The sequence below is a fragment of the Tympanuchus pallidicinctus genome, unplaced genomic scaffold (genome assembly GCF_026119805.1).
Source record: "Tympanuchus pallidicinctus isolate F22 unplaced genomic scaffold, pur_lepc_1.0 scaffold1, whole genome shotgun sequence".
Lineage (NCBI taxonomy): Eukaryota > Metazoa > Chordata > Aves > Galliformes > Phasianidae > Tympanuchus > Tympanuchus pallidicinctus.
The window spans coordinates 25,567,708-25,592,025 of record NW_026294618.1 but is presented as its reverse complement, the minus strand read 5'-3'; the positions used below and the strand labels follow the sequence as shown (position 1 = coordinate 25,592,025).

Genomic DNA, 24,318 nt, shown 5'->3' with positions numbered 1-24,318 from the left:
GTGCTTGCTTAGAAAATAGCCCTCCAAATTTATTTTTGAGTTAAAGGAATGCTTTACTACAAGTTAAAAAAAAAAAAAAAAAAAAACTAATAAATTTTCTATTAATTTTTCAACTAAAAATACATCTCTGCAATCATATTGATGGCACTGAATATGTAAGGACTAAAGTGAAAAAAATATTTATTTTTTTAATGTACTTGTCAATTCCCTTGTTGTTGCTATAAAATTTCCCTGCCAGTTTCAATTACTGGTCAACTCTGGCTTTCCTAATCCTATCCTAGCAAGATTGGATGGCAATTCTGTATTTTTGCAGGCCGCCTGATCTATCTGATCTATCTTTTGCCTCTTGCACTCTGCTTTTTTGTCTGACTTGTTCAACCACGCAGGTCAGGTGCCCAGGCTCTCTCTCTCCCTCTTTTAAGCAGGGCCGGGACAAAGTATGATGAAAAAAAAACTTCTATGGAAGCAAAGAAAATAAATCTCTACTTCCCATCAGCAGGTGATATCCAGCTACTTTTAAGGCTTCCTAAATGAATGCACTCTCTTCCTCATTTATCTTCATTTTTACTGCTGAGCTTGGTATTCTGTATGGTATAGAGAATCTCTTTTGGTCTGTTTGGGTGAGCAGACATATTTTTCTTTTCCCAGCCTCTTGCCCATCACCAGCTTCTCTGGTGGATACAAACTTTGAGGAATGTGTTTAAAATTTTGATAGCTAAAAGGGAAATCAAAATCAAAAGCTACTTCATATATGTAATTTTGGCTTGACAGACTAAGCATTTGTTATGGAAACTAAAGGTACAATGAAACATGTAGAACTCAAGTGACTCATTGTGGAATTAAAATTAAAATTGAAATAATGAACTGTAATCAACTAAGCGTGACTATATCCTCATTAATCCAAATTAATGTAATGTTCCATTCTGAATGTGCATTGATATACAATTATGTAAATGTCAAGAAAAAAATACATACGTTTTCCACAGAGTATATTTAAAAAAAGAACTAATTAAAACATTAATATAGCTCATGCCTCAGCTGTGCAGTATAACAAAGTAATAACTAACTAAGCATAATGTATGATGATCACTTACACTTAAATACTTTTTCATGATTAAGGTGTTAATCCTTTTTTTCTTTAAATTTTATCTTCTGAACGTTATGTCTAAGTACAATCCAGAAAACACAGACATGCCTCAAATTAAATATTCTTTCATGTTTGCAAAAAAATGATTTTATATTGAAGTATAAACTATAAGTGATTGGGCCACCAAGTCTGCTGCAGAATGAATTCAATTAGAATACAAGTTTTTTTAACTAGAGAATTGTTTTGGACAATGTTTTCTTGCTTCACTTGGAAGGATTCTCGGTTTAACAAATATTCTCACTGCACTCGTTGACAGATTTACTAATTTGTAAGTCTGTTCTTCCTGTTGATTTTTTTTTTTCTTCTTGAGGTTAATTACATAATTCTGAGATATCTTGCAAATACTATGGTGGCTTTTTGTTGTTGTTGCCAATGGTTGCTTGTAAGCTGAAAAAGCTCATAGTTTAGTCATCCTTTCTTCAGAGCACAGTAGTTATTTCTTAAATTCAAATAGCTAGCTTTTTAATGTCAGACAGTACCCCCCATAGACTTTTTTCACTGTAACATAGTACAAATTGACATTTGGAAGTAACTAAGAAGACACTTAAGTTTTATGTTAAATTAGGTCAAAACCTGGGCTTAAATTTTACTTCATCTTCTTCTATCTATAATTTTGGGTTTGAAGCCCAGTTGTTTGTTGTTTGTTGTTTTTTTTTTTTTTTTTTTTTTTTTTATCCTGAGCCTTAAAACCTGCCGTTTATTTTGTCTGCCTGGCAAAGAAAACTCTGTTCTGTTTTTTATGCAGACTTAACAAAAAAAAAAAAAAAGTTTGGTTTATCTTTCTGACCTTCACAGCTGTTTCTACACCTTTCTGCTGCCAACTAACAGGCAGCAATTGCATCTGAGTCTTCAGAGCACTGTCTTTGCTACTTGCTATTGATATACAGAGGAAGAAGAGCAACTACACGGCTAAAAGAATGACTCATCTACTTAAGAGTCAGAGGGGAGGAATCTCATGGAGTGCTCCCTGAGACATCAAAGGGAGATACGGCTTGAGTATCTAAAGAATCCAAAAGTGATTGATGTGCTGAGAACAAATCTAACATGTATGCTGACAGAAGTGGCTAGAGGTAGTGGTATATGTCTTTTAGTTTAATAATTAGAGCATTCACATCGATGTTGGTCAGTGAAAACTCCCATCTTGAAGAGGAAAACTCACCTTATCAATTTTCCTGAGAAGTGCTGTAATGTCCATGCTGTAAGTTTCTTTGATTTCTAAGGAAAAGAGGATGCACATTCTGCTGTACTTGCTGAGTTTCAACACCATGCAGAAGATTTTCTGGCATAAAAGAAACATACAAGAGTACCGCATATCAAGAAAGCCAAGATCTGGAAATAAACTTTGCTTTTAACTTTCAAAGTGCTTAAACTCTACTAACTAAAGCCTTAAGCCATTCCTTGACTATTTAAACCTTAGTCTGGTAGCAGTTTTGTTCCAGTTACCATTCATCTCTGATCAAGGAGAAGACCTGCAAGAAAACATGGCAAGACAATATCTGACTGAGCCATGATGCAGAAAAGAAGCACACACGACAGAAGGAGCAAGGTGGGCTCCCTGAGGTGACTAGAGAATCATTGTCTGAATGCTCAGAGTTGATCTCAGCTAGAGCTGAGTGTAGAGAAGACTGGGGAAGGAATCCTTCTGGATGTACACCGTCAGCAAAAGTAAGGCAAAGGAAAAAGAATATATTATTCAGAGTGGTGAGTGGAACTGGAGACAAAAGACATGGAAAACTGAGTTACTCACTGTCTTTTTTTTTTTTTTTTTTTTTTTTTTTTACTATTTAATTAGTTCATTCTCAGGCCTCCCTCAGGTTTCTGAGACTAGTGGTGCCAAATCTAAGGTAATGCATTTGATAATCAGCGTCCAGGTAGAAAATAATCTCTCCTAGTCCAATCATCCAGACTGTTATAGCCATCCAATTGTCCACCCTTCCAGACTGTAACAAAACTTAACTTGGGTACAGGAACACCGATTCAGTGTTAAAGCTGTGCAAAAATTAAGATTTGTACCTTCACTTCTCTCCCTTCTTCCAAAAACCTAGTCATTTCATCATAGAAGGCAAACAAGATGATCAGGCATGGTTTTCCCTATGCTAACTGTTCCAGTCACTATTTTCAGGTCTCCAGAAATATCTTCACTTTATCATCTTTCCAGGGACTGATGTGAGGCTGATAGGCCTGTAGTTCCCCAGATAATCTTTCTGGTTTATGGGTGGGAGGTGAATACGTTTGTCTTCTGCAAGTGACTGGGGACCACCCTTTCAGAACGAGAACTTTCAAGTTTGCATGCACTTTCAGCCTTGATTAAAAGCAGCTTTCCAAGGATAAAGCCAGTTTTCTCAGCATCCCAAGATGCAATGCATTAGGTATTGAACTACAGGAATGAAATAGAAGAATTTGTAGATGTGGCCCAGTGGTCTGAATGCCAGAACAGAAACTAGGCACCCATGGTTACATTACCATGCCTAATTTTTAGCCACCTAAAGCCACTTTTTGAGGTAACCCTTTGACAGTTCTACTTCAGATCTTGTAACTACAACATCAGCAATAGGGGAAGATAAACCAGTGCATAGAATAAATTCTTAGAAGAAAGATTTCTGTGGTCTGTCAAGACTAGTATGCCATACAGCAGGGACTTCCAACTAGACAGCTAGATAAATGTGTTTGCAGCTTCAAAGCAGTGATGTTATTGAACAGCTAAGAATCCTGTTCATAAGAAAGGTCTCTGTAGTACATGCAAATTCTCTGATCATTAAGTAGGTAAATTCAATAACTATCTATTTCTTTCTTATGAACAGGATTCTTAGCTGTTCAATAACATCACTGCTTTGAAGCTGCAAACACACAGATTAAGCTCAAAATATGTGATTCTACAACCTATTTGTAGTGACTGTTCAGCAACAGTGACTCTCACTGTTTACAAATTGAAACTGGTGATTAGGAACCTGGATGACAGTACACTCTCCTTATTTAGTGAAATTGTTTTTGGCTTACAGATCTATACCTTTAGGGAAAAAAATCCTTGTCTATTGGCAAGGAACATCTTAAAGTGAAGTGTTTGTTCTTTATGTTCATTACTGTGAAATTTGACTGTGTATTACAGTATTTCTAAGGTGATTTCACCTATGTGCTCTGTAGTTAGTTATTATTCATCTTCAAACAGATACAGCTTCTCTTACTGGATTAATACAAGTCAGTAAAAGAGGAACAGAACAAACTATGCCTCTTATTGTTGAGTGCTGAAGAGAAGTAATGCTGAATTTTGAATAGCATCTTTGTAGAAGGCACCTGTGAGAATCCTTCTTAGTTTTTTTTTGGCTCAAAGCTTGCTTCCTGAGGTTTTTCTTGTGATAAGACTCTGAGTGACTTGCCAAGGAGGCAACTGATGGGTGCTAACCGTGTGATAATCGATATCGCTTTGGGAACATTTGAAAGCCCCTTCCCCCAGAGCTGCTTGCTCTGTAGAAGAGCGGAAGAGAGTGCTCAGCAGTGTTCACTGGCGGAAGATCTGGCCTGTGGCCAAACCGCTCCAGCTAAGTATGGAAGGCTGGAGGATGATACCATTGTATCTTGCGAAGGCAAGATGCAGGTTGGTGCCTCCCTGCTTCCTCTTATCTGCTGGCAAGGCCAGAAAGATAAGAACAAAGGAGGTTCCTGCTGAGATCCCAGAGCCAGAAGCTGCCACCGCAAGGAGAACTGACTCAACCACCTTGGGTTTGATCTGTCACTCAAAGGAGAGCTGATTCGACCACTTTGGATCTGAGCTGTCACTCCAAAAACAGCTGACTCAACCACTCTGAAATTATTGAAAAAGGGCCATCATCACCATGGTCGTCGTCGTCGTTGGCAACAGGACAACAATGCCTGACGACCCACCACTACTGAGGATCAAAGACAGAACTACGAACCTCGCTGGATCCATGGTGGTGACTATGTACCTCTTGCTTCCTATAAAGACTCCTTGCTTCCTCTTTTCTGTCTTTTCTATCGCCCCCCTTCCCTTCCCCCATTACCCTAATTCATAATAGTGTCCGTTCTCCCCTTCCCCATTTCCCCTGATTAAGATTTGTAATAAACTGGTTGGACCAACATTTGAACCGTTGCTTCTTAATCTCACACCGGGTATATAGATAATAAAAGAACCTCCTCTCCCTCCTATAAATTGGAGCGAGACAGCACCATGTTATAATCATAAAGATATCACTGTATTCATTCAGTCATGAGTATGTGACAACCTACACCTATTTTTCGCTGTACTCACCATACAAAGCAATGAATGACTAGGAGAAAATCTCAGTTTTGGTTCATTCAGACTTTTATCCAAGCTTTCTGCACCTTCACAGAGGTCACTAACTCCATATATCGCTCCATATTGACCAGAACAAAGTCTCAGCTCTGATTCTTGCGCATGACGTAGGATTATGCTGATTCATTCTCTCCTACACTTCTCTGTGTCTCTAGCTTGTCTATTAAATATTATTACTTCTACTGACAGACTGAGGGATCTGGGCTTGTTCAGCCTGGAGAAGTGATGACTGTGAGGTGACCTCATTGCAGCCTTCCAGTACCGAAAAGGAGCCTACGAATAGGAGGGGAGTCAACTCTTTGCAAGGGTAGATAATAGTAGGACAAGGGGAAATGATTTTAAGTTGAGGGAGAGAAGATTGAGGGTGGATATCAGGAGGAAGTTCTTTTCCAAGAGAGAAGTGAGGTGCTGGAATAGGCTGCCCAGAGAGATTGCAGATGCCCCCTCCCTGGAGGTGTTCAAGGCCAGATTGGATGGGGCATCCTGGACTAGTATTAGATGTGGAGGTTGATGGCTCTGCCTGTGGCAGTGGATTTGGAACTTGATGATCCATGGAGTCCCTTCCAATCCAAGCTATTCTATGATTCTATACTGAGAAAAAAAAAAAAAAATTCAAAACAAATTACCAGTATATATTCAATCCAGTACATGCCATATATGCAGGCTATCTGAAACATTCTTGCTCCAAAGCTAGCAATTTTGGAAAGATTTGGAAAAAGTTATTATTTAGTGAAAATGAAGGAAGATGATTGCTTAAACTCATGTAATGAGCACCAGTGAACATACTGCATGTCACAAACCAAGATTTTGCAGCTATATTGAACGTAAAAAGATTTTAACTGCATCAGCATGGTGTGTCAGCCTCAGCCTCTTGAAATGCGGCAGTAAAGCCAGATATAATGCCATACTAACAAGATTAAAGTGCTTTTGACCTTCCAGAGCTACTTCTTTGAACATATTTCTTAGGAACTCTTAACATTCTACTGCATTACACTGCTTAGGCATGCACTGGTAGTTCTTTCCCTTTTTACAGGTTTCTGAAGTCCTTAGGTACTTGTCTCCCATGTGGATTTTGTGGAAAGGTTGGTTTCCTCAGAGTTATGGATTTTGCTGAGGCTGCCAAGTAGAATACTTTAAATTTAGTAGCTGATATGCTTCTAGTTTAATACAGAAATAACTTAGTACACGGCAGCTTCTGCAAGTAAATGCCTATGTGTGAACCGTAATTCTCAAGCGCAAGGTTATTTAGATTAGCTAAACCATAATGATGAAACCTTTCTCTGAGACCTGAACTCATCTTCCATAACTTCTTTGTTGGAGCTCAAATTTTACTTGTCTATATCTAAGGTTTTTTTAATACCGGCAAGCTGTGAGTGTAGCCTATGTCAAATCTAGCACGGAAAAATCCTCTGGTCTATGTCCAGGCTTTCTGATAAGGCAGTTAATTCCTAGGCAGAATATATGTCTAGTATTTATATGTTGGTAATACTTAGGAGATACTGTTAAAATGGAAGTTTGAAACCAATTTTACTATGTTCCTACTCTGACTTAGCTAATAGAAGGTAAGATGTTGGTCTGATAAAGTTGAAGATTAAAAGTATCACTTTCCATAAATACATAGATGAGAACGATTGGTGAAAATTTTGAACCTTTCTTCTGCTAGTAATTTCTGTCTACTAGAATATTGGCATAATTCTTGTTATTTTTATATTGTTGCCACAAAGGGACTATCAAAGAAATCATAGCACTACTAAGAATATTTTTAAAAATCTGTTCCTCCAGAAAACTATCACAAGAGCAGAATCACTATTAAACATTCCATCCTAATTATGGAAGTGCTGCTTTGAAATTCTATGGCTAGACTTGCGTTTTTGATCATGATACTATATGTACTATATGCACCTTTCTTATGACACACACATACTATTTAAAGCAACAGAATAATTTAATAAAATAGAGATAATTTCCAGCTAAACAAATTGAAGTTACTAAAATTCTAATTTATTTTATCATAGTCAATTAGATCTGTGTTTCATGCTAAAGAAGATGAGTTCTTCCCTCAAGATTTTTTTGACCTTAAATTTTTGGGATAGGACCATCTAGTAAAAATGTCCAAGAGATTGTCTGTTACAGTAACTTGTTAGAACTCACTGGGACCAGCCCTATGGAGAAAGATTTGTGGGGTTGGTGAATGAAAAGCTAGACATGAGCCAGCACTGTGTGCTTGCAGCCCAGAAGGCCTCAAAAAAGGGGTGGCCAGCAGGGTGAAGAAGGTGGTTGTCCCTCTCTGCTCTGCCCTTGTGAGGCCCCATCTGGAGTACTGTGTCCAGGCCTGGGGTCCCCAGGAAAAATAGAGAGCTGTTGGAGAGGGTCCAGAGAAGGGCCACAAAAATGATGAAAGGGATGGAGAACCTCTCCTACGAATAAAGGCTCAAAAAGCTGGGCTTGGTTAGTTTAGGGAAGAAAAGGCACTGGTGAGACCTCATTGCATCCTTCTAGTACTTGAAGGGAGCTTATATGCAGGAGAGGGGCTGACTTTTTACATAGTCTAGTAATGACAGGACAAGGGGAAATATCTTTAGTGTAAAAGAGGGGAGATTTATACTATATGTTAGGAAGAAATTTGTTAATCAGAGCGTGGTGAGGAGTTAGCATAGAAGGCTGGTGAGGCTGCCCATTAAAGCTGTGGATGCCCCATCCCAGGACATTTTTAAACCCTGGGCAGCCTGATCTACTGGGTGGTAACACTTCCCATGACAGGGGAGGGTGGAACTGGACAGTCTTTATGCTCCCTTCCAATTCAAGCTATTCTATGAATCTATGATTAGGAGAGAATTCAAATTATCTAAGGGCTTCAAGACCTAAAAGTGTGCCTAAATTATACCCACGTTATACCTGAAACAAATCTGAAAAAACACTGATACAACTGTTAGAGACTTGATGTGTGGTAATACTGTTGTTACTGCTAGCTGGGGAAGGCACTGTGCTTTTCAGCAAGTCTGTCTTTGGAATGGTCTTTGAATATATTCAAGCATACTACTTTGCATGTCCTGAAGGAGTTTCTATTCTGTAAGAGTTACAAAGACCCAGGGGATTGAAATCTCAATTTCCACACAAATTGCTCTGCTACAGATACAATGAAAAAGGAACTTTTAAGCAGCTTTAGTATTGACAACACAGAGGAACATTATGCATTATAATGCCAGTCTATTCTTCTGTGATTTTGCAGTATTTCTTTGAGCTTTCTGTAAGTTGTAAATGTATTTAATGTCTAAATCTTCTACATTAAGTTTTTGTTGTATTTCTAAATGATAATAAGTGAAATAAGAATGTTTTAATAGTGATTTATAATATTGTTTCTTTCTTTTGCTAGGTATTGAGAAAATGTCATGACCAGGAACCATTTAGATAAAAACAAGTCATTACTGGATGTTTCAATCAGTCATAGTGTTAAATGGCAAAACAAATGACTGCTGGGGGAGTGTTTCACTTACCAGAACACAGCATACTCTATGTTAGAACAGTTACCCTAATGTTGTGCTTCTTTGTATTTCTGAAGAGCATAGCAGTGATAGCATCACGGATTTTTTAGGTTCTCTAAAGCTGTCTTTGCCAGCAAACTGTCTTAACCTCAAAAGGATTCAGAAAAGTAGATGACTGCATAAAAGCTATTTTATTCATTGAAATAAAATCGGCTAGCGTTCCCTGCTAAAAATCTACTGGTTTTCTTAGCCATTCTATTGTTTCTTCCTAGTTTCTAATGAAAAAGTGTGTAGGGCAGCTCTTCAGGTCTTGCCAATTATGTGACTTTGATCTGTTTTATTTCCCCACAGTCTCTCTAAAACACTGTTGTAAATTGCAAAATTCTCATTTGGCATAAATAGAAAAGGTATTGTGCTACAGTATTTAAATGAATCAAACATGCTTGCTTAAGCGCACTGCTCAAAGCATAACTGTATTCTAATACATTTTTCTCATCAGTAATTATTTCTTGTTCCTGTTTTCAAGTTTCTGTACCATCTTGCCTGCATGGAGTCTCAGTACGTTTTTAACATCAATCTGAAAGGATTAAAAGCAGCCTAACTTCTTTACTGACTTTCTTTTTTTTTGCAACTTTTTGGAGGAAATAGAATTTGACCAGATAGTATTCTTAAATATCATAATAATATTGAAAATGAAGGAATTAAGTTCATGCTTGTTTACAGCTAATTTTCCATGTAACCAAATTCTTGTTGCACTGTCATCTGCTTCTTTGACCCATTGCATATCTTTGATCCTTTGCATTTTGCCATTTGAACTCAGATTGGCCACTGCAGTAAAAAAAAATAAAAAATCCTTTTATAAATATATCAACGGTAAAAGAAGAACCAAGGAGAATTTTCATCCTATACTTGATGCAGCAGGAAATGTGACCACTGAAGATAAGGAGAAGGCTGAGGTCCTCAATGCCTTCCTTACATCTGCCTTTAATAGCCAGACCAGTTATCCTCCAGGCATTTTACACCCTGATCTGGAAGTCTGGGATGCTACTCCCAGAATATTCAGAATATTCCCAGCGATATTCCCAGAATATTCCCAGCGATTCAGGTGGAGACAGAGAGCTCCTCCTTAATCTGGACTGTCACAAGTTCATGGAACCAGACGGGCTCCACCCTCTGGTGCTGATAGAGCTGGCAGGGGTGATTGCCCCAAGCTGCTCTCAGCCATTTTCTCGCTCCAATTTATAGGAGGGAGATGATGTTCTTTTAATATCTGTATACCTGGCATGAGAAGAAACAACGGTTCATATGTTAGTCCAACCAGTTTATTATAAATCCTAATCAGGGAGACAGGGAAGGGAAGGAGGGCAATAGAAAAGATAGGAAAGAAGCAAGAATCGTGTAAAGCAAGGATAGTCACCACCAGGATCCAGCAGCGGTCCCGCTGCACGATGTTTTGAAGGTCTGAGGCAAAAGCAGCTGGGGGGAGAGCAGCAGCAGCATGGCCGGCCTTGAGCAGCAAGCAGGCAGCAGGAGGCAGTCGCAGAGGCAATACAGCAGGAAGCAGCAGGATTCAGGTAGCAGGCCCAGGAGAGTCCATCAGCATGCAGGAATGCCATAGTGAGGAATCTGATGGCAGACACCTTTGTTCTTCTTTGGCATCATGGTAGAGCGCAGAGCAAGTCCAGAAGGGAGAGAGGCAGGTAGCGAGGCTTCTCATGGCAGAAACTTCTTCATGAGGAATCTGTTGCCAGAAAACCTAAACGTCATGATTTTCAATTCCTCTTTTATCCTACTTTTTCTCCTACATGACATCCCTGGGCACTTGAGCAAGAGTCATGTGAGTACCCTCTGAGATGGCCATCTTCCTTGAGATAAGTTCACACAAAAGACCGCTTCACAGCTATTAAGCTGCAGCTCATCTCTCTCTCTTTCTCTCTCTTGTTGTGCCTGGCCTTGTCCATCTGTGTCCCCCGGACAAAAGATTTCACAGCCCTTGTCCAGGACTTGTCCATCAAAGTTCTCCAGACAAAGGGTTTCTCAACCCCTGCCCAGGACTTGCTTGGATTTGTTCATCTGTGTCCCCAGCAAGCTTTGAGACAATGATGTAACAGAATAATATCTTACAGCCATCTATCAGCATTCCTGGTTAACTGGAGAGGTCCCAGAGGATTCAAGGCTTGCTGATGTGACTCCCATCTACAAGAAGGGCAGTAAGGAGAATCTGGGGACCTGTAGGCCTGTCAGCCTGACCTCAGTGCTGGGGAAAGTTATGGAGCAAATCATCTTGGGTGAGATCACACTACATGTGCATGGCATCCAGGGGATCAGACCCAGCCAGCACAGGTTCATGAAAGGCAGGTCATGAAAGGCAGGCTTGACCAACCTCCTCTCCTTCTACGACTGGGTGACCAGCTTGGTAGATGAGGGAAAGGCTGTTGATGTAGTCTACCCAGACTTCAGCAAAGCCTTTGACATGGTCTGTTACAGGCTTCTTCTGGGGAAACTGGCTGCCTGTTTATATACCCTTCTTTGGGTAAGAAACTGGCTAGAGGGCCATGCCCAGCAGGTAGTGGTGAATGGAGTGAAGTCCAGCTGGTGACCCATTACAAGTGGTGTCCCCCAGAGCTCAGTACTGGGGTCCCTCTTCTTTGATACCTTTATTGATGACCTAAATGAGGGGATTGAGTGCACCCTCAGTAAGTTTACAGATGACACCAAGTTGGGAGGTGGTGTTGATCTGCCTGAGGGTAGGGAGGGCCTTCAGAGGGATCTGGATAAGCTGGATTGCTGGGCTGGGGTGAACAGGATGAGGTTCAACAAGGCCAGATGTCAGGTCCTGCACTTTGGCCACAACAACCCCATGCAGTGTTGTAGACCTGGAGACGAGTGGCTGGGTGATTGTGAAGAGGAAAGGGACAGGGGGGTGTTGGTTGATGCTCGGCTGAACATGAGCCGACAGTGTGCCCAGGTGGCCAAGAGGGCCAACAGCATCCTGGCCTGCATTAGAAATAGTGTGGCCAGCAGGAGCAGGGAGGTGATCATCCCCCTGTACTCAGCACTGGTGAGGCCGCACCTTGAGTACTGTGTTCAGTTTTGGGTTCCTCACTACAAGAAAGATATTGTTGCCCTGGAGTGTGTCCAGAGAAGGGCAACGAAACTGGTGAGGTGTCTGGATCACAAGTCTTATGAGAAGAGACTGAGGGATCTGGGCTTGTTTAATCTGGAGAAGAGAAGGTTCAGGGGAGACCTCATTGCACTCTACAACTTCCTGAAGGGAGGTTGTGATGAAGAAAGGTTTGGTCTCTTCTCCCAGGCAACAAACAGGAGCCGAGGAAATGGCCCCAAGTTGTACCAGAAGAAGTTTAGGTTAGACATAAGGAAAAACTTTTTCTCTCAGCAAGTGGTCAGGGCATTGGAATGGCTGCCCAGGGAGGTGGTCCCTGGCAGTGTTCAAGAGATGCCTGGATGAGGAGCTAGCTACGATATGTGGTTTAGTTTGTGGTAGCAATGATAATGAGAAGATGGTTGGACTAGATGATCTTGCATGTCATTTCCAACTTTGTAATTCTATGATTCTAATCAGGCTTAGGGTCAAGCAACGAAGGAAATTTCAGTCTTGAGTAAGAATAATTCATATTGGAATGGGTCTTGTGAGGTCTCTAGCCCAAACTCTTGCTGACAGCAATGGTAGCCAAGAGATCAGACCAAGCAGCTCAATGTGGAGTTAGGTCCAAAAAACCACCAAGGACAGCATTGTCTCATTTCTGATAGCGCATTTAAAGTGTAATGGAAATATTACATTACATAGGAGTGGTAATTGTGATTCGTTGTGTCCCAGGAAGAGAATGACACATTGAGTTTTTAGCCATATTTGTACTGGCTTTTATTTTTATTCAAGTGAAAAATAAAGCATAAGTACTTCAGTTTTAAGTAGATATTTGTACTGACTTTTATTTTCATTTGAGTAGAAAATAAAGCATCAGCTTTAAATAGGAATGTTAAAGACTACATAAAATGTGCTTAACAGAGAAGAAAATCAAAGTCTGTAATAATAATCATAAAATTAGTATATTGTGGAGGCATTCTGGTTCTGGAGTGATATGAAAATAAATGTGAATACTATTTTTTCACCAAGCTATGCTCATATTCTTTTAGAGTGAACTTTTTTTTTTGATACCTTTAGTAAAATAGTAAAGCTTTCCAATTTTATATTAGTTTAATTTTAATTTTGTGCTGTATTTTGTATTGGTCATTTATACAGCACATATGCTGTATAAATCATGGGCATTTCTCTGTATGCTTATGTATGTCTGTCCATGTGAGTAGATAAATATACACGCACACAATAAATATGGTGAAGTGAAAATATGTACATACAATACAATATTTTAGACTGTGTTAGTTCTGGTAGCAGATGTCTTCCTTCTTAGAAATTTCAGACCTTTGGGTATAGCTTTTAGTTATCTTTCAGTTTTAAAAGTTTATACTAAATTTTAATAAGGGAATCATTCATACTAAAACCCATGTTCTTAGAATCAAAGTTAAAATGTTGTAAATATTGAATTCATCTTTGCATCTTGCTCAGCTGCAGTGTGACCTACTCCAGCAATATTGACAACTGTGACATTTTGCTTATGATGTTTCCAGTGTAATATGATGTTTCCAGATCAAAGAAGAATAGATTTTGCTCATCCAGATTTATCTTTTTTTCCAACCCTTTCTGTAAATTTCTTACCTATGAGCTGAATCATAATTCTAAACTACGATAACTTTAGGCCTGGTTTTATCATTTTTAGCCCAACAAATATGATTTCTGCCCTTGTCAAGGGGATGCCTCAGCTTTGTGCTGAGCCAGTGGTGCAGGGACTTAGCCTGACCTTTGCCTGAGCCATGTTTCACAGGTTTAACCCGTGCATGAAAGCCCAGTTGGTGCTGCTTCCCTGTAGTAGCTCTAGGTCCAGGTATGGCGCCTCTGTGGAGGGGGTGACACCTCTGCCACCGGTCCCTGCCTGATGAACAACAGCCCTTGGTGTGCTCTGGATTGGGGACCATGGCACCAGCAGAAGGGAGCAGGTCCTAATAAGAACTGGGGAAGATTTTTGGTATAACCATTTTAACCAAGCTAATACTGAAGCTTTTTGATACTCATAAAACATCAATTGAAGCATCACTAAATTCTCAACTCTCTCTAAATGCTGTGTTTCTTTTCACATCTTACAAGTTTACGAGTGTTTAAATTTGTACTTTTTTTAGGAGAAGGTGTTCAGTTCATAAAGATCTGATGCTCTCTATGAATAGGCAGTACAAAACTCCAATAAGTAATTCCCTGATGCAGATTGCTTATCCTGAATGTCTAATCTAGAGTTCAGATGTCTAGATATCAGCTATTACACACTACTATGTTTCTATATGTTTCTATATTTAATCCATATGTTTTTTCCATTTTTTTTAAATTATAAGGACAGCTATAGTTTTGAAAAGTTATGCCTATTTACTTAACACCTAAAGGTGACATTTAATGAAAAAGAATGTCTTAGAAGTTCTAGAACAAGCAGATTAATCCCTCTTTGTATTAATTATAGTGTTTCCTGTTGTATAATCTTAACTTTAAAAGTTCTTTCGACTTTCCCAACCACAGTGGATATCAAGCTTGTCTAAACAAAGAAAAATAATTTAAGACAGCAACCAAGCAAACTTTCTGCAGTCAACAGCAATTTAACTTGGCTTAATACAAGGAAGGTGAAATAATTCCCTGAAATAAATCTATTACTAACACAAAATACAACAGAATGAGAAAATCTAAATCTCTGGTATTAGTCACTAAGCTATACTAAATCTTCCTTAAGATGACATCAACAAAATCAGGCTCAGCAACCTTATCAGTGCTAGTTTTTCCTTGCAATATAGCTAGAAAACATTTGTTACAGTTTATTCACTCACAACAGGCAGGATGAAGCAATAGTTAAATGATGTTTAAGAACCACTGTATTTTATAGAAAACTCGTGGATTCAGATAAAGAGTGTTGAATAAGAAAGGAGAAAGAAAAAAAAAAAAAAAAAAAAGAAAAGAAAAAGAAAAAGCAGACCACAAACAAAGGAAAAAAAAAAAAGTTATTCAAAACACAGTTGTTTACCATCATAGAGTTCCAGAATTTCCTGAGTTGGAAGGGGCCTACAAAAATCATCAAGTTCAACTTATAACCGCACAGGACCCAAATTTCAAACTCTATGTCTGAGAGCATTGTTCAAACACTCCTTAAACTCCAGTGGCTATGACCACTGCCCCGGGCAACCTGCTGTAGTGCTCAACCAGTCTCTGGGTGAAGAACCTTCTAAGTACCATAGAAGTAGCTACATCTTTTCCAATATTGTGTGTAGATTAGTATAATCTGTTAATTTACTATTGCATTTAATTTTCAGTTTTGTCCTCAGCAACTAGTTGTTCTTTACCATGTGTTTTTTTTTTTTCTCTTCCAAGTAATGTGTTTATGAGTTTATTCACGCAAAATTTTGTGTTTCTTCCTTTTCCTTTCTCTTCTGTACTAAAATGTAGCCACTTACTATAAGTAATTAACCCAAAGTTTTAATTTCTTGAAACAGCACTCAAATCTTTTTGTAATCTCAGTAAAAAACTCCTGGAGATGTTTAGCATTTTACATTAGCAATTTCCTCAACTTCCAGCCCTAAAAATTGAATACTTCTATATTTATTTATATATATATTAATGTAAATATTCTTATGTCTTATTATAAACCAGAATATATACTATAGCTTCAAAAATGAAAATATTTTTACTCTCAGAAATGTGGCATAAAGTCACGACATCTGAGCACAAAAAGTAATTAAAACAATTAAAAGAATGGCTTACATTGGAGGGGACCTTCGAGATCATTTAATTCCATGCCTCCTGCCATGGGCAGGATTGTCAGCCACTGGATCAGGCTGCCCATGATCCCATCCAACTTGGCCTTCAGTGCCTCCAGAGATGGGAAATGCAGAGCCACTCTGAGCAAACTGTTACAGAGAATGGATGAGTGCAATCATCATAAATCACAGTCAAAATGAAAAAATAAAAATATAAAATAATAATAATTTAAAAACCCCACATGTGCATCAGTGGTGTTTGTTGTATGGTTCATTATTATGTTCCCAGTGCCTGCTTTCAACCCTGTTCTTTTGAGAAGTAAAAGCTATTGAAGAACTATGTTTTTGCAACTAGGAGAGTCTTCTAGGATTTACCACCATTTCAGTCTTCTTACTTTACTGTACTTAAATACTCAGAGGATAAAATGAAAGGTTTGATTATTCAGTTGGGTAGAATACAGTGTGTAAAAGCTCAGTTGGATATTAGAGGAATGTGCAAAAATAACTGGTTTTTTTTTTTGTTGTTGTTGTTGTTGTTGTTGTTGTTTGTTTGTTTTTGACAGAGGAGAGGGTTGAGACTAAATACCCAAAGATCAGAAGAGGAAAGAATTTTAGGTTGCATGAAAAGTTGATGGGGAAAAAAAGACAGAGAAGGGTAATTTCTTATTTGGGTTTCCAGTTGAAAAAGTGAGTCTTTACTCTGTATAAGTATGTAGATAAGGAATACCACAAGTGATTTGTAAGAAACATGAAAGTGTGAGGCATCTCCAATTAATGAAGAGCATCGAAGATTTAAAAAAAAAAAAAAAAAAAAAAAGCACTTGAAAAGCACTACTAAATTTGTGTGTTAAGATATGAAACAGAGCGCTCCTTGATGAAGGAGTAGGAGGAAAATAGCTGTCTCTTAGTTTTGTTAGTGTTAATCATACTCTTTTCATCATACTGTTTTCTGCAATCTATGGTATTTCCTTGCCTTCTGCAGCACTGACTCTTTGACAAGTCCCTAGGTTAACGCTGATGTGATCAGTCATTTAAATGTGGCATGTGTGGAGCAATTGTCCCTTTTTCTTGCATAACTGGAGATGTTGTTTATAGCTCTGTTAAACAGAGCTCCATGAACTCCACTTCAGCCCATTGTGCCTGAACACATGTGGCACAGTCATAGCTATGAAACAGAACACGTGGACAATGTTTTAAGTGCTAATTCTGTGGCATTATAGTCTGTTTCTCACACCAACTTTGTAGAATACTTATACTGCAGCAAGCAGATTTCTATTAAAATTTTCACCAGGAGTTAAAAAAAACACGTATTTCAAATTAAATGTCAGTCACACTGGAAGAGGATGACAGACTGTAGAGCTTACAGTCAAGAATGATTACCAACTCTTTTGTGTCTACAAAGTGGCAAATTACAAATTTAGTACATTTTGCACTTGGAAATAATTTACATGATAATCTTTATTCATAATGGAAGGAATTCATCCAATGAAGCTAAGGGATTAATTCCAGGAGCATATTTGGCCCAATTTATTCAGACAGTATTAGAATCATAGAACCATAGAATTGTTTGAGTTTGAGAGGTGTTCCATCTGTTGGAACATGCTCTCTGAACATGCTTCAACAGGTCTATGTCTCTCCTGTACCGAGAGTTTCACATCTGGATGCAGTATTCCAGATGAGGTCTCACCAGAGCAGAGCAGAAGGGCACGATGACCTCCCTTGATCCACTGGCTTCTGCTGGTGCAGCCCAGGATACATTTGGCTTTCTGGGCTGGACGCGTTGCTAGCTCATGTCCGACTTGCCATCCACCAGGATCCCCAAGTCCCCTTTTCGGCAAGGCTGTACTAAATCTTTTCTTTTTTACCAAATCTCCTAGCTTGTACTGATAGTGGGAGTTGCCACAACCCGTACTGCAAGACCTTGCACTTGGATTTGTTCTCCTAGATCCACTGCTCAAGCCTGTCTGGGTCTCTCTGAATGGCATCTCATCCATCAAGCCTGTTGACCTCACAACACAGCATGATGTCATCCACAAACTTGTTGAGGGTGCAGTTGATTCCACTATTAATGTCATTGATAAAGATTCTGAAGAACATCCATCCCAGCACTGATCTCTAGGGGACACCATTCATCATTAATTTCCATCTGGACACTGAGCCATTAACAATCACTCTCTGAGTATGGTTAGAATATGGGTGTTGTATTCAAAGAATAGATTTTTGCATGCAAATATAAATTATGTTTTATAAAAATTATCAAGTATATTTTTCATGAGTCCATTTTAACAAGAACATTTGGACTAGCTCCTACTACCTAGGAATCTATTTTCTCTGTTAGAAAAAAGACTTCAAAATAGCTTACTTTATTTTTTATTGAATTGTTTTTCCAATGTTACAATTATTTGTTTTCGCTGTTAAGTATTTACTGTCATATTATCGTCTGTATTCACAGCAAACCTCACGAACTCCTTTAAAAGTAGGAAAAACAAAATGGACTTGTGCTCCCTAAGATTTCTGAAATATTAATTCTAGCAGGAAATAAGAAGTTCATTTTGCCTGTTAATATTGTTGAAGCTTTCCTTCTAAATGCATAATATAGAGATAGCACTAGAAGGCATTATTGTGCCTTCCATTGGGCTTAGTCTTTCTTAGTAGAATCTAATCTTAATTATATCTCATGATACCTATTCTTCAAAAAAAACTTAAGCATAAAATGACACTTGTCTATCTTCCTCTTCCCTCTTCCCCCCCTCCCTGCCCCCCCATCCCCTTGAAGAGATTCAGTGGAGAGTGGTGTGCTCTTTTTTATCATTTTTGGATAGTAACCAGTTTTTCATCACTGGCATTCATCACTGATTTGTGCCTTATAATTTTTTTGCAAATTTTTCTCTTCTCTTCCTCTTTTGTCCCTCATTTCTCCTCTTCCCCTCCCCCTTTCCTCAAGACAAATGATTCAGGTCATCCTTTGAGTCTATTCTCTCTTCCTCTATTATAAAGACAGTATAGACACCTTAAATAATCTACTTAATTTTTAAATAGTTAATAGTTGTGGAACTGTATTAGACTCTGATTTCCCTAGTATAGTTATTATCTGAATTCTGCCCTCTTTCCTTTACTGCCATATTAGGAATGAGAGGATATAGTCTGACAACTTTAATTTCAACAAAATGATATGTATGTAGAAAAAAAAACACCCACATTTATTTGCTTTAATAATATGACTCATTTGGCACTTTGATCAGAAGTTTTTGTTTTTTTCCTCATCAAGCAACTGTTTGTGCAGTGCAGTAGAATTAACCTATCAAATACTTTCATGAGCAGTAGCAGATTTGATAGCAATTGTGTCCTTTTAATGACATTCTTTTTATTATGATTATTAAATATATTAGATTATATCAAGGCTGAATCTTAAAATGAATTACAGGAAAGGAAAATCTTTACATATAGTGCGCTAGCCTTCGAAAGTTAATGTTTATGATCATTTATTAACACGTTGAATTACGCACTGTCTTCTTACATGTCTTCCTTATGGATTTTCACTACACTGCTATTACATTCATTAATAAATTCAAGCAAAAATTAAGTCAGTGACATTTTGGTAGCATAAATAAGGGTAGATCAGGAGCAGAATAACATAACAATCTATTTAATTTCAATATGTTAGTCAGTCATCTAAATAACTATAAGTTTTTCTTTTTGAACAGAGTATGCAATAATGGAAGCATATCTGAATGTGGAAGTAATATCAGAGATTACTTTTAACCCTCATTCAGAATCAATATATTGATATGTCAACTTCTTCAAATGTTCTTCAATCTGAACAACAGAATTTGCAACAGAATCTGAGTTTATATGTGTGTTAAATATGTATATTAAATGTACATATATTTATGTACATTTATGTACATAAATAAATAAATATGTACATAAATAAATAAATATGTACATGGCTGTTATTCATATTAATATGAAAGTTACTCTGTTAGTCTTTACTAGGTAAGAATCATTTACTGTGATCTTAAAGAAATTCTATTTGTTGCTCTTTTAATAGATTTATTCCAAGCTCCTTTTTATTATCTATGCTCATACATGGACTCGCAAAAGTTAAGGAGTCTTTATGCTTCTTATTAGCTTAAAAAACAAGCTGCCAGTAGTTGGGTGCATAGCAATGAGAAAAGGCTGTAGGAACTTCTCATGCACTGTTCACATTTGTGTATAAAATAGCAAATATTATTTTGACTTGAAACTGAATTACTTAAGTGAGTGCCTCATTACAGCTATTTTGTGAAATGGAGAGCCCAAGGAATTGGTGTAACTTCTGGCTTCTGGACCCTTTTTGTGCTCCAGCGAAGGATCTTTTGTATTAACCATTCTTTTTCTCTCTTCCATACTGCCCTTGACCCATACACATGAAAAATCAGAATAATGATCTTGCATTATCCCTAGGTACATGTTGATTGTCAGTCAGTATTTCATAAAGTACACTGAGATGTTGAGATGGAAGATGTGTGGCACTGATTTGCAGGAAAACTACAAACAGAAAAACACACCACCATTCTGGTGGGATGTTCTTTGCTGATGAATATAATGAGCTATTTAAAAAATGTATGTAAATAAAAATAGTTTAGCTGGAATTATAATGTGAAAGATAAACTTTTAGATGCTTTGAGTTTAGAATTCAAAACTTAGTCACAACTGCTCTGTTTTTGCACAGGTAATAGATGTGAAACAAATACAGATGAATGTTTATCTACTCCTTGTCTAAACAATGGAAGTTGCATTGATGACATCAATTCCTACAAGTGTCACTGCAGGAGAGGTTTCATTGGAACAAACTGTGAGACAAATGTTAATGAATGCTGGCCAGATCCTTGTCTTCATGGAAGGTGACCATTTTTACTTAGTTATTATTATGTCCAAGATAAAGTACTTTAGTAGCAATATTTATAAATGATATTGTAATTTGTAATTACAGTATAATGTCATGGGAAGGTTGACAAATATATTCTTTTGCTATTTTTTCCATAAAGTAAGAGTGCAATTACACTTAAAGATTACAGATGTTGCCAGCTTAAGCTAATGTAGCATACTGTATTATTGTCTCAGTTCCTCTTTAATTTGTGTTCCACTAGCACAAACTGTTTTTTAGGAAATGTGAATTGGACTTAAATATTCTTGAAAGCAAATCCTTATTCATTACAAACCAGTAGATTGAAATAAGAAGGTGTCTTTTTTTATGACCCTTATAAAACCCCTTAGCACCAATAAAAGGCATATTTGAAACCCATTAGAAAACCTAATTAAAAATCCCATTGATTTCATTATTTGCGTCAGAGCAGTACTTTGAAATGTATGGAACAATACTGTAAGTGCGGAATCTATAATTACATAACTTCATCTGAATAATGCTATTTTGTATTTCAGATGTATAGATCTCATTGATGGATATCAGTGCTCTTGTGAAGCAGGATGGACCAGCTCAAGATGTGAGATAAATATTAATGTATGTCTTCAAATTTTATTTTATTATAAGGGAAAGGGTAATATGCTACTTAAAACTCATTTTTTTTAGGTAATTCCTGAATGTGTCCAGTTATTGAAAATGCATGACAGTCGTTCCAAGTACATTCCAAAAAGCCCGTTATTTGTTATTCATATGAAATGGCATTAGAAAGAACATTAACAATACGCCTAAACATGTGAATTGCCAGTGATTAATCTGAAAAGTAACAACAAACTATGCCAATATTCCCTGAAAATAATTTATTCTTTCAGTTTGGTGCAAAGACATAACTATCTTCTTTGTATTGCTATTTGCTGTAGCTTTGCATAGCAATGCCCAAGACACAGTTTTCTGTACTAAAAGTAGGCATGACTCATGCCATGAAGATTCCCATGCTCTGCGAACAACTTTGTAGAAGGTGACTACATCTGGCAGAACAATGAACAGCTCTTAGAAAATTGGCTACACTTTCAGGAAAGTATTACATTGATTCAGACTTTTTTAGGTTTTGCGCCAAACTGGATTTAATCAGATCTTGGTATTTTAAACATATTTTGTCTCAGAGAAAATATGGCTTGAGATTTCCTTCCCCTATGGGTTATTTGGCTTTTAATATTGTGCTTCTAAATTGCCAAAAACACATTCAAAAATGTCATCCAAGCTTCTTTTTAACTTATTTATGCATGTTAATCACAGTTAGAAGTACTAGATAACTAAAATGCCCTATATTACATAGAGGATGTCTATGGCTATGTCTCTAATTTTCCTGTTGAAAATACATAGCATTCACACGAAAGGAGTAAATCTGGCTGAAAGCTTATCTTTGAACTTCCTTCATAGAAAATAAAAAAAATAATAAAAAAAAGAGACAAAGTAATTCCACTCAGCAGAGTGTGCATCATGATATGATATTGCAGGTCTATATGATTATCAGCTCCTGCCAGTGCTAATACAGAATGCTCCTAGGTAATATTTTTTCTGGTAACATCCGTAATTTACACTTTCCTCCATTTTGAGAGAGTAAGAGATTAAATGACCTGTAGACAACTGCATAAAATCAAACTGAAAAGATAACCATATTTCATACTGATATGTTTGAAAATATATAGATTAGAAATTCTCAGAAAGAAACAGTATACATATGCATGTGATAATCTGTCAGAGTGATGAGTTCATTTCTTTTAATATTCATTCTATTTGCATGCACAGTGCCTCCCAGATTAGACTATGCTGGAGATGTCACATTTTTAAAGGTTATAATACTTCATTCATCCTCCTCAGATATATATAATGACTTTACAAGTCTTATAGAGATCAACAAGGCTTTCTGACTCAATAGAGGTGTGCAAATCATGATAGTCATGTTAGACTGGTGCTCTAAAATTGTTTTCCTCTAGACTGAAATCAGGCAGCGTTTCTGTTAAAAAAAATCAGATGTGAATCCATGTAAATATACTTCAATATGTTCTTCACTTGATGTATTTCACAGAATCACGGAATTGTAGTAGCTGGAAGGAACCTCTGGAGATCATCTAGTCCAATCCCTCTGCTAAAGCAGGTTCTCTGCAATTGGTTGCACAGGAAAGTGTCTAGGAGGGCTTTTAATATCTCCAGAGAAGCAGACTCTACAGTCTCTCTGGGCAACCTGTTCCAGTGCTCTGTAACCCACAAAGTAAAAAAGTTTTTCCCCAAGTTCATATGGAACATCCTGTGATTATTATTATTATTATTATTATTATTATTATTATTATTATTATTTTACACTTTCCAGTTCTGGCTGCAATACGGTTTCTTCTTGCAGGTCTTGGTTATGAGTGTCATGGATGTTTATTGTAGCCCTGATTTTAGGTCAACAAGGACTAACCTGCTGCCTTTTCACTGTTGTCTGTCACTGGAATATAATTATTAAACAACTAATCTATCTATCTCTCAATGCCTCTAATACTATGAAGCCTTTTAACTGCTTCATGAAGCTCAGTCACTTGTCATGAAAGGTCATATACATGTGTACATCTTGTGCAGGTACTTACCTCATTGCTAGCAGAAGGTTCAAGGCACTCAGTACAACCATCCACTTGAACAAGTCTCCTTTTTTACCATTTCTGGGCAAATGCATCAGACATCTCTGGGGATTTCCCTGAAGGGGCACTGGAATAGCCCTCATGCAAATGCCTATCACCATGTTAGCTGAAATCAAGAGTGCTTCCTCTGGTTGTGCACCTGCAAGCAAGGAAGAGTGCCATGCCTGCACAAACTGCTGTGACTGAGTGCCACTCCCAAATGAGAAGAAATTGGTCTGCCTTGTGTACTTCCTGCATGCCCTGCCTGCACAGACTAACAAGCCACATCTTTACTACTGTGCCCTGCTCTGTTTGCCTATTCTGTTCACTGCACTCCATTGCAGTTGCTTGGTATATGCAACTGTATAGGGTGTAGATAGCAAAGTCTTGCTTCGAGGGAACTGCAGACCTGGTCTGCATGAGAAGAGACCATGCTGGACACAGATGGTTCCAGCCATATCCAGCGGATCCATTGCAAAGTACAGCTGAGCCTGTCAGCCAAATTGGTGACCTACCTGTAGAAATAAAAATTAAAAAGTGTAAAAATTGCTGTGCAACAGAGAGCTCAGTGAGGAAGACAGTTTGAGAAACTATGTTGTAAACACCAAGATCAGAGAAGAAAAAGGAAGAAGTGCTCCAGATGCCAGAGCAGATATTCTGCTGCAACCCATGGAGAAAACCATGCTAAAGCATATACCCACACTGCAGCCCGTAGGGGACCGCATGCTGCAGGAGATGTATATGCTCTGAAGGAAGCTGCAGCCCATGCTGGAGCAGTCATGTGAAGAACTGTGGGCCATGGAGAGGACCCACTCTGGAAAGAAAGAAAAGTTTCATGAAAAAAGAGAAGCAGAGACAACAGCTATCTGTACCCCATGCCTCTGTGCTCCTCTGGTTTGGAGGAGAGGGCAGGGCATTATGAAGTTGAACCTGAACCTGGGAAGAAGAGATTG

The 24,318-nt window shown here is 37.9% G+C and overlaps 1 protein-coding gene across 1 annotated transcript in view; it reads left to right on the top strand.

Annotated features, from left to right (window-relative positions):
* Positions 1-24,115, top strand: part of LOC128077996 (fibropellin-1-like) — a 59,212-nt gene extending 35,097 nt beyond the window's left edge. Inside the window, exons 6-9 of the mRNA XM_052678173.1 lie at positions 20,517-20,688; positions 21,227-21,305; positions 23,735-23,844; positions 23,926-24,115. Coding sequence (XP_052534133.1) covers positions 20,517-20,688; positions 21,227-21,305; positions 23,735-23,844; positions 23,926-24,115 — 551 coding nt within the window. The remainder of the gene's footprint in view (positions 1-20,516; positions 20,689-21,226; positions 21,306-23,734; positions 23,845-23,925) is intronic.
* Positions 24,116-24,318: the final 203 nt, after the last annotated feature.